Raw genomic sequence first — 15,000 nt, 5'->3', positions numbered from 1 at the left:
CTTAACATTCTTTAGGTACGAAACGTACCGGAGAAGGGCTGACGTATTGTACGATTTACTTTTGGGAGTGCTGATCTAAAAGCATCCAGGAAGGACACTTTTTCACTTGGTGCATGTCACATTGCTGGAAACTTTCAAAGAAGTCCCTCAAACACCCCTTCCTGGTGACAACTATGGATAACGTTAAGCAAAGAGCTACTTTCTTAGAACAGTAATTACTACAGAAAATGGATTTCTGTATCCAAGTACCCCTAAGCAGAATAAATCCGGACTATTTCTTTGCGATGTAAGCCTCCTTTTGCCTATTTTCGTGCCATTGGAACGTTTCACTTTCTACCCTAAAGTATGCAAAGACACCAAGAAAAAACAAAAATGGAGTTTGTTTGATTTGCGCCTTCAATGGCCGGTTTGTGTAATTGACTGTGATAGCTCTCGGTCGTGTTTTCATGGAGACAGTGCTTTGGGCATTACCAGTGAGTTCACAGCCTCATTAACCACTCAGTTTGAATATACTGTATCTGGATGATCGCCTCAACTTGGCAGACTCTAATCGGTTGTGTCGGATTACTTAACGAGTGGGGTTAGTGAATTGTTTAAGCCAACTCTTGATAAACCACGGTTTAACGTACCAAATACCTTGACACACTTATAACAGGAAAAACATAGAGTAACATGTCTTATATATCACTGAGTAAGGAGGCGCGCGTGCGAGAGGAGAGACACGCGAGGGTATATAAAGTCTCGTCTCGCGCGTCCCCCCTTACACTTGGCTTTCTTTGTTTCTTCGCTGCACTTTGTATATATATCTTCACCTATTTTGACGACTTTGCTAAGAGCTCTCCTTGGATGTACCAAAGAGGTTTTTTTTAAGATGATGTATCCGGTTTATGATATCTGGTTTGCGATTAAGAATACAGGATTACATGTGGTCTTAGTCAGTGAGCGGTCAGAAATGTTTATATCCGAAAGCTGTAATACTTAACGCCACGCAGAGCACGTTCATGGTAAATGGGAGCTTGTTTAAAACTGATAATTTACCACGGACGTGTCGACGAAAACACCAAACAATCGCCTTTAAATAACCAAAAAAAACTTGTAGGTATGTTTTGAATTTCCAGTTCAAATCAGTTTTTTGGAAATGTCTCTAATTTTCTTTTTAATTTGAAAGACAAACGTTTTAAATTAATCTAGGCTAACATGCAAAAAATGAAAAACATTCGCTGTCCGGAAGTAGAGATATAAACGAGTAAAGTTGCAAAATCAGGAAAAATGAGAGGGCTACAAGTTAGCATTTACGCATGCGTCACCCGCCTATTCGAGTCCGCGCGCGAGTGGAGCTACAGGTCAACAGAACGGATTGAAGTGACCCTTCCGTTTGAACTAGCTCTGCTAAATTGGATGCCCCTGGATAGATATTAAATTAAATAAATAAAATAAATTAAACCATAAGTGCAGAATTTTCGAAGTTTTTCTGAATAGGAGATGTCTATTTATATTCCATATATATAGGAATTAGGAGAAAAGTGAGCCAAACTAGCGGTATTTGTTTACTTCTAGTGACCCATTTAAATCACGACGCCAGCAGCTTACGAACTGCGTGTTTGGCTTACGCGCGCGTGCTCAGTTGAAAACCCTTTCGAGCCTTGGTGCTTTGTATGTTGCAAAATGATAAGAATTTCGTGTTTACTGAATGAGTCGCCTAATATACTTTATGCATAAACTATATGTCCAGCTTATATCTGTAACATTTTTACTAATCACGATTCTTCTTACTTTTTACGAAATCAGACTTCTCCATCCCAAGATACAATACTGTAAAATTTAAATGCTTTGTTCATAGTGGAAGAGCACTTCGGCCCGTTTTAAACGTCGCATTTTACATGCGCTGAATCTAACGCAAATGAGATTCGGCTCATGTAAAATGAGACGTTTAAAACGGGCCTTAGCTATCAAGCTACAATCCGGGTCAAAAGACTTCGGGACACTTGTCAAATTTTGGGCGAAAAGTGGAGAATTTACTGTACATGCTTACATCGTTATATGAGCGACGTGTGTTCTTCTTTCGCTGCCTTTTTCGCGCCCCTCCCCCCCCCCCCCCAAGACAATGTTGAAACATGCCAGCGATCGATGCATGGATCTTAGTTTCGGAGACCTTGAAAAATCAACATTGTAATGGGGGAAGGGGGGAATGGTCCCAACAGTTTTGACCAGGATTGTAGTTCACAGGCACCGTACTTTTTTTTAATAATCCGAAAGAAACATTTCAAACTTAACAGAAACACGATTAAGAATCCCAACTGGAAGGAGGCAACCAGTTGGCCATTTACAAAGCGTGGTAGAGTTGAATCCCGGGACAACCGAAAACAAATCTAAACCAGAGGCCGGAACTGGATTTGAACCCGGGGCAACCGCATACAAACCCAACGCCCCAACCACTGAACCACGCCGTAATAAGGCAAGCATTCGTTACGTTACCTTGGGCCCAGGTTATAGGGGAAGTTACCTCCTGATGTTAGATCTGCAACACCTTTAAGTATTATTTTGAAAATAAGATTCGCAAATGTAATAGGCCACTTAGGAAATACCATAATACTCTTTGTTTGTCCCCCCAAATTTTGCATAAGCATTGTTTGCAGTTTCTCTTGGGACTTACAATGGTCCCAAGAGAAAACAAAAACAATGCTTATGCAAAATTTAGGGGGACAAACAGAGTATTATGGTATTTTCCGAAGTGGGCTACATAAGCTCAATGGTGGACGATGGGTTGTTTCCTGTGCTCATCATAAATTTAGTGATTATTTCTTTCAATTTTATCATGACTGTATTTTCTATTTTATTTTGTATTGACACTGTAATCAGTAAGGTTTCTGTGAATCGTCAAAGAGTCTGTAAGTATGTGTGGGTTCAATGTGAACCGTCGTCCGTAGCCTACGAGAGTCTGTTGTTGTCACGGGTAACCAAGCAGGCTAGGAGGGCAATCTATTCTCCTTGATCTCCTTGGCAAACTGAATGTGGGCGTTGGGTCTGAAGGTTTAGCAGACGAACGTATGTACTTAGACAAGGTTTTCAGTAAGAAGTACAACTGCGAATTCGTTATACCTCTCAGAACGTAACAGTTTCATAACGTACCCCTGGGAAGTTTCTCTGGGATAGTGCTAATGAGGCGAAATTGCTAGATCTAAAGTAAGGCCTATTACGCTAAACCCTGACCCAAATATCAAACAATTGACATCCCAGTCGAAGACATCAAGGTCTCTCTAATCACGACTAGAAAAGACAGGCACTGAGCTTGTTGGCATGGAAAGCTTCTGGCAATGATATTGCTGAAGACAAAAATTTACCAAAAACATAATACATGCAGATAGATTGAGACGAGATGTTGAGAATTTTAGTGAGAGTTTGCTTCCACTGAAGCCAACGCCTTGCATGTATCGGTAGAAAAAAAAAAGCACGATCTGTTAGAACTTACCCCTCAAGGTAAACAAACACTACTGCATGTGTCATCAAAATTTATTTATTAGAAGCATGTATTTAAGAATTTAAGAAATTACCGGTATAAATTTCCTGGGTGACAGAAAATAAAAGAATTGATTTCGCGATGTTATCCGTTACAATTTTCTAAGCTATAATTAAGCGTGGTAATTCCAGTAGACACCACAATTTCACATCTAAAATATCACCAATTCCCTTTGATAAAAATACCCATTTCCGTCACATTCCCAATATTATGACAAATCGTGCCTTCACTTCACTGGGTCCCACTTTGTCGGCAGGCAGAATTTTCGTATCGCTGGACCACGAATGAACAGTTTACGCTTTGTTTGGTTTTTTATCAAAATCTAGCCAGACATTGTTGGCAACGAGTGCGTTCCTGCAACGGACTTGGAATACTCCGTGACGCGCTCTCGATACGGATTTTTTGTACTTCCATTCTTCCGCTTCGTCTTTGTATCACAATAAGAACTTGATTGATTCTGCCAGCCCAGATGTGAGGGGAAAATCCGGTGAGTCGTGGCTTGTAATGCTTGATACTAATCGCAGGAGATCCACTGTGTGCGAGAGTGGCACCGTACGACACACAAGCTTGCTGGGGTCCTATAGTCAAAATTCAAAGAAGAAAGAATTCAGCACTTTTGTGACCGAGATTCATTTTTAATCAAAATGGGGAGTAAAGTACCGTACTTACTCGAATAAGCACAGTGGCGCTTATTTTATTTTTCGCGCCTCAAGTGAGGCGCTTATTCGAGGGTGGCGCTTATTTACAAATTGGACGCCACACAAATATTTCTGTACGGAGATAACAGAAACGTCACCATTTGACTCTTACGGCATTTTACTTAATGGACGAGGAGTGAAATACAACCACTTTGAACTGAAGAACATCTGTTTTGATGCAAAGAAATTCCCCATGCTGCGTCGGAGTTACTTTATAGTGTTTTTTTTGTTTTTAATTTGACGAAATTCCTCGCAAAGCAGCGGTTATTCGGGGCGGCGCTTATTTGCTTTTTTGTCCCAAATGCAGCGCATATTCGAGCAAACACGGTAATCAGGTGGAAGTTAAGTAGAAAATTGAAACGGTCTGAACCCATGCAGGAGTCATTGAAATTTGACGGACGAAGTAAGATCGTGCGGGCGACCGTTGTTGGTGACACTGAAATTCGTTTTGACAACCAGAGCGGAAGTCATCTTCAAATGTAAAGGCAGAGAGTTCCAAGATTTTACTACTCTAAAGATATACGGAAATTTTAGAACATTAGTTCCTTGCATATTTAATTTTAAACGGGTTATTAGCAGGTCTAAAATTATATTTAGAACTGTCAACTGTCACAAGATAATAAGACAGATCCAGATCATATAGGCCCATCATGCATTTTAAAAAGAAAAACTAAGTCCACAAAAAGCTTCCTTGAGGAAAAGGACAGAAGGTTCAGTTCCTGCAGTCCCTCTCCATAAGGCTGAACTCTTTCAATTATGTCGGGGGTGCAGGGCTGGCGCAATTAGTGCTACAGCGCTAGAACGACTTGACACTTAAATAAAGTTCCAAGTCGATCAAGAACTGTTGATGTGGAGAACATACCTGGCAGGCAAATTCAACGTGCGATCTAACTAGATGAATGAATAATTTGAGCAGTACATGAGGATGGTTACAGGTACCACAAGTTCTCTTGATCAAACGTAGCACTTTGTTAGCGATGTTAAGTTTGGCCAAGACGTGGTTTTTCCAGGACAGGTTATGACTTATTAAAACTCCCAACTCTTTTTCTTCATTTGACAAAGGAATACGCTCGGTACGAAGGCTATAAGCGGTTTCTAATCTGGTTTTCTTGCTTGTGATACAGAGATGTTTACATTTCTTCATGTTAAACTTCATACCCCAGCTCTCACTCCATTGATGTAAGGTGGATAGGTCTTGTTGCAGTATGTCACGGCCCAAATGACCGCGTATGACTCTGCTACATCTTCCGTCATCGGCATAGAGGGGTAGTAAAGTATCAGGAGATAACTCTAATCTAATATCATTAATATAAATGAGAAACAGAATAGGACCGACTATCGAGCCTTGCGGGACGCCAGAAGATACAAATTTCTAAACAGAGGAGATGCCGTCGATAGATACTCTGTGCCGTCTATCTGTGAGGTAGTCCCCTATCCAGTGCAGCAAACGGTGACGGATACCTAAAAACTCCAACTTATGTAGAAGCTTTGTATGTGGTACTCCGTCAAAGCCTTTTCCATATCAGGGTAGATGTTATCAATTTGTTCACCAGCATCTAAGGATGTTGCCAAATTGTGTACATAGTGGAGTAGCTGCGTAACACAGCATCTGTACCTTCTAAAACCATGCTGTGAACTGAGGACTTCAATATGGTTCAATCAGATTAAGAATCCTAGAGTGAACACATCGCTCAAGTACTTTGGATAAAATAGGTAGGAGGGCAATTGCTCTGTAACTGGTGACAACATCCTTCTGACCTGACTTGAAAACTGGTGTAAGGTTTGAATCCTTCCATTTTGCAGGAAGAGTGCCACTTTTTAAAGATTAATTACAGATATTTGTAATTGGGTTAGATATTTCTGAGGAAACTGGGATGTATATGCTATTTCTCCCACGTACTTGAGACAATTCCGAAGGTTCCGTTGTATTATACCCAACGATTTCTTTGCTTTAGCTTAAGTTTTGCTTACGAAAATTCTAGCTTCCAGTAAATACATTTCGCACGAAATGAAAAGAAGTATATTTAGTCCCTCATCGAACAAAAAGAATATGGTATAATTACTTGAGATTTGATCCAGCTACTGATCTGTGTTGGTAATCGAGACAAACGAATCGCACGCTCACTGGACTCCGATGCATCCAAAATCACGTGAGCGAGACGCTGTCCCACGATTCTCAGGAGCTGCGATGCCAACGTGCGCTGATCTCGGACACAGAACATGCCCTATTCAAAAGAACAATGTATCAATAAATGAACACTGAAAGACATAAAAGTAACATCAAGAAGATGAATAAGGTCTTAAATTCTCATATCAGTTGTACCTCTTTTGCGACTTCATCGAAACCGGCGGAGTATAGTTCACGAACGAAATGACGCTTGAAGTAGTCAGCATCCATGCCAAACTCCTCTGCGAGCTTGTAAATAATCGCTGGCCAGTCTTTGGTTGAGGATTCCGCTTTTTTCGTTGAAATATCATTAGCCTTGTCGTCTCCTCCAAGGACTGGGTGGTGGGACTGGTTCGACAAGAAACTGACCGTGAAGGACAGGGCACGCGTGAGAAACTAAAAATAAAAAGCCACGTTATGTAAGGAATCAAGTAATAATAATAATAATAATAATAATAATAATAATAATAATAATAATAATAATAATAATAATAATAATAATAATAATAATAATAATAACGTATTCATATAGCACCATTTCCAGCGATGTCCAATGGCGCTTTACAGTACATGTTTAAAGCACTAACCTATAACACAACATTAAGACGACAGTAGGACTAGGAAAAAGGAAACTGAGAAAAGGAAAGTTCTAGCGCTGGAGCACTAATTGGGGACACTGAAAACTGAAATCAACAAATTAACGCAAATCAAATCAAATGCTGGTTTTTGAGGAGAGGGGAAATCCGGAGTACCCGGAGAAAAACCTCTCGGAGTTGAGCATAGAACCAACAAACTCGACCCACATATGACGCCGAGTCTGGGAATTGAACGCGGTGGGAGGCAGGTGGCCTCACCACTGCGCCAGCCCTGCATCCCCAACTAGAGACAGGACTAGGGACTAGGGAGAGTCAATTTACCTTTTCCCTTGCATCTATGATCGCTTTATCGACTTCTTCGGATGATGACGGGCGAGAGGAGCTGAGGTCTCTCATAAATGATTCCTTGCTCTAAACAAAAAAAGGACAAATACAGGAGTGCACAATTTCTTCGTTTTACATCCAGTTCGCTACCATCCTAAGTCGTTTCGCTCACTGCATTGCCAAATCGTTGACCCAAATTAACCCAAACGAACCTAGGCTATCCGAATTTTAAAACAAGCTTCATTGGTGACGACTTTGACGTCAGCGAGTTCAAAGCGTGGTCAGCGCAAACTCTAAGAAGAACATCCTTTGGCTGTCAATGTACTGAACACTTATTAGCGTAACTAAACTTCGCGCAACCAGGACCTCAGCGCTAGCAAGTCGACTCGTCGGGAAAATGGCTGGCTTCCAATGAATACATGAAATTACCGTTGTGTCGAAGAGAGAAAGCGGTTTGATACTCTTCATTTCCAAGCCCATGATTATCCAAAGAACAGTGACAAGCTTTGCATGGAGCTCTACGAGAGGTGCATTACTTGGGAGTTGCTCATGGGCTTCATCCAGAAGGGACTTGGAATTCCTTAAAACATAACCAACAATAACCTCAATGAACCAGAAGTAATTAAGTCTGAAATGATCTGGTAGTAATTAAAACTCACGCTTCTCCAGCTTGCCAAAAGTCTTCACTTTCCAAAGTGATGAGCTCGGAATCAGTCAAGTCGATCTAAAATAAAGTGAATGAAAAGCGGGTTTTTAACTTTTACCAATCACAGAAGACAAAAAAAAAACAATCAAATGAACCAATTATTATCAATGTTAAATGTGAGATCTCAAATGTGAAAAAGCTTTGAATTTGATAGTGAAGACAGACATGAAGTCATCGAAACGTCTTGGTATTCTTATCGTTAATACTTTTTGGTTTAAAACCGCTTCTTACAAATACCTGCCGTCGATGCTATGCATGAGCGCTGAAATGCGTGAGAAAAAATAAAGATTTTGCTCTTTTCTCCAAATGGATAAAGCGGATTACAAAGAGTAACAAGGTAAAATCATAGTTTAATGTCATCATAATCATCATCAGCCGACTGCACTGCAGTCGGTCACGAGCTGTCTCCACGCCTTCCGGTCTTGTGCCATGACATGCTTCGAATCTCTTCCTGCGTTGGTGGGTATGCCTGGCTGATTACGCTAGCAATGTACTGATGAGACATCAGCTTTGGGCGATCGGGTTGGAAAAGGGCGTACCTGTTGGTTGACCAATTCGTTCTCTGGTTTCCTGAGGTTATGACCTAGGAAGTGGAGCTGTCGTTCTTGTATCAGCTGGATGAGCAGGTCTTGTTTCAAATCTCTTAAGGACGGTACCTATTATCGCTATGGCGCACACATTCTGCGCATCTCTAGATACTCAGGTTTCCTATCGGTGATGCTTCCTAATACAGGGATATTTTTGCGCAGTTTAAAACTATCCGGAGAAAGTAGGTCGTAGTAAGTACTCTTGGTATCCAAAAAGAAAACTAGGGGTAACCATGCATTTTTGAGAGAAAATTAAGCTTCAATTTGAGAAAGAACGCCATACATTGCTTTGTATTTTAAAGCTTTTTACAAATATTAGTCATCAATTATCTCTGAAAAATGCGTGGTTACCTCCAATTTTCTTTTTGGATTTCAATAACACTTATTAAGATCTACATTTCCTGCATGATCATAAACAGGGGCAAAAATATCTTTGAATTAGTAGGCACCGGCCCAAAGGATTTCTTCGTTCCAGATGAAGTCCAATCCCTTGATACCCAGGATTATCCTACGCAGCTGATGGCGAAGCTGTTGAGTTTGTCTTCAAGCTTTGGTTAATGTCCACCCTTTACATCCGTAGAGAAGGATCGATAGACAGGTCGTCTTAAACAGTTTGATTTTAAGCTCGGGGGTATAGTTTTGGATCGCCACAGCCTCCCTAGCTTCCAGAATGCAGACAGGCAAGGCTAAGGTGCCGTTTCACATCGCTTTCAGAGGAAGCCATCTTCGACCCAAGGTAAGTGAAATCGTTAGCCAATTTGATGTTTTTATTGTTCAGAGTCAGAATTTCTTGCCGCTGGTATTGGTCATGAACTCTGTTTTCTTGGTGTTGATGACAAGGCCCGGCGATCTTTTCGGCCTCAGCAGCTGTCCTACTTAGCTGGACTTGAGCCTCTTCGAGGGAATTCTCAAGAAGGGCGATATCGTCAGCAAAATCGAGGTCATTGGTCACTTCCCTTGGGTATCTACTTGATCTTCTAGGCGATGTAATAAAGTCATGTGTTCCTTCAGATTGCTTCATTATGTAGTCAATCATAATATTGAATAATGCACAGAAACGGATCCAAGACGTCTCCCTGAAGGACTCCAGTAGTGACCTCGAATTCATCGGATAGATGGCCGTCGACATTCACCGCACTTTTGGAATTGATGTATGAGGTTTGTATCGCCTCTACTAGTGTCGCCGGAATTCCAGGACTTTGAACATTACATTTCGATTAATAGAGTCAAAAGCCTTCTTGAAGTTGGTGAAGGAAGTAAGTAAGTATCATCGGATTTTGTTAGAGTAGCTAGTAGCTAATGTCTCCGAGCATTGAACAGAACAGCTTCCCAACTGGCCGGAGCCAAACCAGGTGGCTATTTACAAGTGCAGCCAGGAATTGAACCAGGGACTACATTGAAGAAATTCAACAAGTGGTCAGAACGTGTCTTGAACCCGGGATTTCTGGATATCAAGGCAAGCGCCCTAAAAACTGGGCTACACTGCCTCCTAAAAAGTAGATAACAAACAGTTGATTGTATTCTGAGAAAAATCCCTCCAAGTCTGAACATTTTATTGCGTCACCTCATTAATATGCTCTAGCAGCTGTAACGTGGCTTTGATGAACTGTTCCAGAGCATCATAACTTAAATCCACAGTCTGAGAGAAAAGGAAGACGATAAAACGAGTGAGTTCTTGAACACGTAAAAACGACGGATAGTTCAATAGGCGGTTAGTGGCATTATAGACTAAGAGCAGCACCACTTTCGCTTAGCAATAATAACCTCTTACTCAGTAACCGAGCGCGAGGGCCTTACTGGCCAATATTGGCCCGAAGTCGTGGCAGTACGTGGGCTCGGTCCGTACAAAAACTACCGAGGACCAGCATTTCCCAGTAAGGTCCCGAGCAGGTGAGGTTAGTAAGTTGTTTATTATATGGCATCGTTTCTTCCAGCGACCGGACACTTCTGTGCTTGGTGGATGTTGGTAATCTTCGTCTTCCATCGGTGAACTTTGAACGGTAACCATTTACAGGCAAAACTAAAAGTTTACTGTTCAGTTGAAAAAATTATATTCCGCTTTTTTTAAAAACTTTGTGTGTTTCGATTAAGGTGGCTCAAACCAGTTTCAACTCTTTCAAAGATCTTGTTATTAGAAGGATTGACACTACAACACTTTATCACGTAACAGCAATGTTAAAGTGCCCCTGTGATCAAAAAAACCACTTCCTTTTTTCCTTCAGATTTTGAAAGTGTGTTTGCTTAAAACCTGACTGGCAAAATTTTGAGTTTTGATTTTTATCCAAAGGCCGTTTACTTTGAGTGTAAGTTTTGGATTTCACGGTCCGCCATTACTCACGTTCAAAACTGACCGATTGGACCTCAGACGGTTGGATCCAGGGAAAAGTGACGTCAGAGGCTCACTAGCTTAAAATTTCAGCCTGTGAACGCAGCTTATTATATATGCAAAGCGTGCGTTTAAAAGTCTGAAAGCCCAAAACCCCCGTGCTGCATATTAATTCTGCGGCGTACACACGTATTGCATTCTTAAACTAGTGAGCCTTTGACGTCACTTTCTCCTCGATCCAGCTCTCTCAAGAACATAATGTTAGTAATGGCGGACCATTAAATAGGAAAATTACGGTTAAAATAAAGAGGTGTCTTTTTGAAATCAAGGCTTAAAACGTGGGTCACTTAGTGTTTTGTTAACATAGTTTTGAAATCCAAAGAAAAATATGAATTGATTATTTGGTCACAGGGGCACTTTAAAGTACCGTGTGAAACACTAATTATTGCTGAACAAGATGCAGTCATTTTTGTGGCGTAAAAGGTAACCATGGCAACAGGAAAGCCTTGCAAAAACACTCTACATTTTGGGTTTAGTTGCCCATATCTGAAAAACGAACTTGGTGACCCTAATTTTTTATTGCACAAAAGAGATCAGCAGGCCAAGATAAAACTCTCTGTAAAGTTTAAAGAAATTCTGTGGAGCGGATTCAGAGCTACCTTAAATTTTCAATTATTTAAGGTGGCTCTGAATCCGCTCCACAGAATTTTTTTAATCTTTGCAGAAAGTTTTATTTTGGCATGCTGATTATGTTTCAAAAACAAAAAATGGGGGTCACCGGGTTCGTTTTTGAGATATGAGCAGCTAAAGCCAAAATATGGGGTGTTTTTGCAAGGCTCTCCTGTTGCCACGGTAACCTTTTATGACACAAAAATGACCGAATCTTTTTCAGCAATAATTGGTGTGTTATATGGTACCAAAACATTGCTGTTAAGTGATAAAGTGCTGTAGTGTCAATCCTTCTAATGAGAACGTTTCTTCAAGAGTTGAAACTGGTTTGAGGCACCTTAACTTGAATTTCCCGGGAGAGAGAAAAAATACGGAAACGGACCGTTTCAATGGTAATGCTCCGTACTGTAAAATCCTGATCAAAAACCAGCGAATCAGAGAGCTCCATCTAGCGTGAAACGTGCTTGCCATATAATAAGGAGTTATAACTTGGTGAAGTACGATCGTCTGGGTGGGTAGGGACCTTTAGATTTAACTGCGACGACGAGAACGAGTTCGACATTTGACTGCCTGTTTTTTGCGAAAATACTTAGAAATTTTATAACCTTGACTGGCGATTAATCGTACCCTTTGTTAGCAGCATAGGTTCCTCAAATATTCTTATTGCTGATAACTGAGTCTTTTCCTGATCGAAAAATGCCAAAACTGCTACATAGTTGGTGACTTGTTTAAGCACAACGACATTTTTACAAAACCTCGTACTAAAATGACGACGGTATCACGTTTTTCCCGCCAAAATGACGCTAGTTTGTGCGCGTTCACTGTTTTTCTATGAGAAAATCTCGTACTCGTAGTCGTTTTTTCTAGTGTAGACCTGAGAGGGACTGTTTTGGGTGACATTGACAGACGTTTCGACAACCTGAGCGGAAGTCATCCTCAGCGTCAAACAGTCCTTCTCAGGATTGCACTCACCCGGACGATTATATTTCACAAAGTTATGAGGAATTAAAGCAAGGAATCCATCATTTTGAGGTTATTCAGGGTCGTTTTGCATGAAAAGTTTGATCCACCAAATCTGGTATGAAATTCAGTGGTAAGAACGGTGTGGATGTTTGCAGAGAAAATTTGTCATCGGGACACGTGGTCCACATAATCTCAAATTTGGTATTTGATGTCGTTGTCAGGACGCCGAGAACGGCAGAGAAATGTTCCAAAACTGATATATAACACACGTGCACAACCATTGTTTTTACCCATTAAACCTACTTGTTTTGTTTCGTTATCGTTCGTCTTAAACTCTCTATTGTGTCGAGTGTGACGGGGAATAAAGCTGGGTGTCTATTTCTCCCTCACACCCCACCCCTCTTTTTGCGTCACGATAAAAGGACTGAGTAACAAAGAAGAAGCTCGTTTTCGGACGCTAGAGTAAACCAATCTAAAAAACAACAATGAATCAATGAATATCGTCACTAACGAAGTACACACCTTTCGACAAAGCCGATCTTTGGGAGCTTTTCCAACCTATCAACGAACCAAAATACTGATGAGTAAAGTTACTGATATTTGCTGAACATGGTATAATAGCTCAAATACCATGATGGCTAAGCCAATCAAAACTCTAGAATTGCGTTATCCAATGATATAGTTTTCAATAAAAAAGAAATACAGTTTTTCAGGCTTCTCTTTCATTATAGCTGAAGAAACGTTCATGACTGCGATGATCTTAAAAAATATTAAACCTTTCATTTCCAAGATCAAAATGTTCATTCTCCTAACTAGCATCTTGGATTTCTTTGTTGGGCAGCCATGAGAATTTGGTGTTCTATCAAGATCACACCTCTTAAGCCGATAATATTGGTCATTCTCAATGCCTGTCTGACTGACGTTTCATTGAAATTTTGAAGAGAATCTACATACCAATCACTCTTGGGAGTCAAAGGGTTAACATATCCAGTCGAAGGACTTTCAAAAAACTAACCATGCACGCCGCCTTATTGGCGGGAGTCAGTGGTGTGTTTCTTTTAAGTCCCCAAAACTTTTCGGGCCCGAAAAGCAATTTGTAAAACTATGACCTGCTGCTTCTGCGAAAAAAAATGGTCTTTAAACATGTTTTCGTGGCTAGCAAAAACGAAACAATTGCAAAGTTGCATGACTAGAAACGTTATCCTTTTGAAGGCACAAAGCGTTTTATGTAACCCGAAATACGCCCGAATAGTTTCGGGCTTTCGAGATTCCGATGATTCCGAAGCCGAAATAGGTGAGAAACAAACAGGTCTTTTTAATTTCTATCGGATTAGTGTCAAAAGCATGCACAGTAAACTGTAGATCCCAGAGAAACGGTATACTCTGACTGCTACAACTACAAACCTTCTCCATGAGCATAACGCTAGCAGATATTTTATCTTTTAAATATCTCTTCCATAATAAAACAGCTAGGCCTAAAAAGGAGACAATATTTAACGACTTGTAAAAATTAGGAACAAGATTTTGCGGATTTTCAAAAGATAGCTGAATGGAAAACAGTTTTGAGAAATAAATGTATCTCATTACTCGCGAAATTAACAATAAGTGTCGCGAACATAACACGACGCGAAAATTAAGTGAATAACAGTACATCAGTAATAGCTATTAATGAAGAAAGGACGAGTTTATTAACATTAAAAAGTTGACAGAACCATGTTTTTATCTATTCTGAGGCAATTGCAACGTCTTCATACCAAGACATTTACAATCCAGGATAGAGGCGAAATCATTCGAGTCTTAATATATTCTTCATTCCTTGGTTTTTACTTCAATGATTCGTGATTTTTAAGAGTGATTTTGTACAGTCCCCTGGATCGGACTGGGCTTTCCTCAGTGTCGTTGTCAGTCACGATTCCCGAGTTTTTAAAACAAAGATTCGTGATTCTTAAAAGATTTTAAACTATGATTCATAATTCCGCTTCCATCCAGAAATGTACACAAACGACTGGGGACATCATGGTCAATTGACCAAAATTAACGAACAAGCGTAAAATTCGTTTGGAAATTATTACAACTTTGTTGTTACTGTTCTCATATAGACCCATCGCTGCATCTCTTGTTGTAAATTTTGACGTTATTGTAAATGAAGTTTTTCTATTTGCTTCAAGGATAAGTTAAATACCTTTAAATAGCGTCTTACTAGAGATCGCGAAATTAAAGTGTCGCGAAAATTTCATATAATAAGGTAAATGAGACATACCATGTTGAAGGGTAGAAGAATGAATACATCGTAAATATTCCAATGCAAGAAATAATTTATTGGTTTCCTGCACGGAAAAGAGAAGTATTAGTCGATTAATAATGGTAATAGACAGAGTGGAGTACAATTCAGGGAGTAATCGGGCGAGTAATTTGAAATTTCGAGAACGATTACTTCCCCAATAGGC

The 15,000-nt window shown here is 40.3% G+C and overlaps 1 protein-coding gene across 3 annotated transcripts in view; it reads right to left on the bottom strand.

Moving 5' to 3' along the window:
- Positions 1 to 3,497: 3,497 nt before the first annotated feature.
- The window catches only part of LOC138026958 (rab3 GTPase-activating protein non-catalytic subunit-like), a 60,066-nt gene continuing 48,563 nt past the window's right edge, over positions 3,498 to 15,000 (bottom strand). For all 3 annotated transcript variants that reach the window (XM_068874435.1, XM_068874438.1, XM_068874436.1), the window contains 10 exons: positions 14,814 to 14,880; positions 13,958 to 14,028; positions 13,076 to 13,111; positions 10,160 to 10,234; positions 7,962 to 8,026; positions 7,732 to 7,882; positions 7,300 to 7,389; positions 6,539 to 6,778; positions 6,279 to 6,440; positions 3,498 to 4,095 (listed from right to left, as the gene is read on the bottom strand). In XM_068874435.1, the coding sequence (XP_068730536.1) occupies positions 3,952 to 4,095; positions 6,279 to 6,440; positions 6,539 to 6,778; positions 7,300 to 7,389; positions 7,732 to 7,882; positions 7,962 to 8,026; positions 10,160 to 10,234; positions 13,076 to 13,111; positions 13,958 to 14,028; positions 14,814 to 14,880 (1,101 nt within the window). In that variant the 3' untranslated portion in view covers positions 3,498 to 3,951. The remainder of the gene's footprint in view (positions 4,096 to 6,278; positions 6,441 to 6,538; positions 6,779 to 7,299; positions 7,390 to 7,731; positions 7,883 to 7,961; positions 8,027 to 10,159; positions 10,235 to 13,075; positions 13,112 to 13,957; positions 14,029 to 14,813; positions 14,881 to 15,000) is intronic.

This window comes from Montipora capricornis, chromosome 12, assembly GCF_036669925.1.
Source record: "Montipora capricornis isolate CH-2021 chromosome 12, ASM3666992v2, whole genome shotgun sequence".
In the NCBI taxonomy this organism is placed as follows: Eukaryota; Metazoa; Cnidaria; class Anthozoa; order Scleractinia; family Acroporidae; genus Montipora; species Montipora capricornis.
Note: the sequence above shows the minus strand (reverse complement) of the source record. Positions and strands in the feature narration are given on the sequence as shown.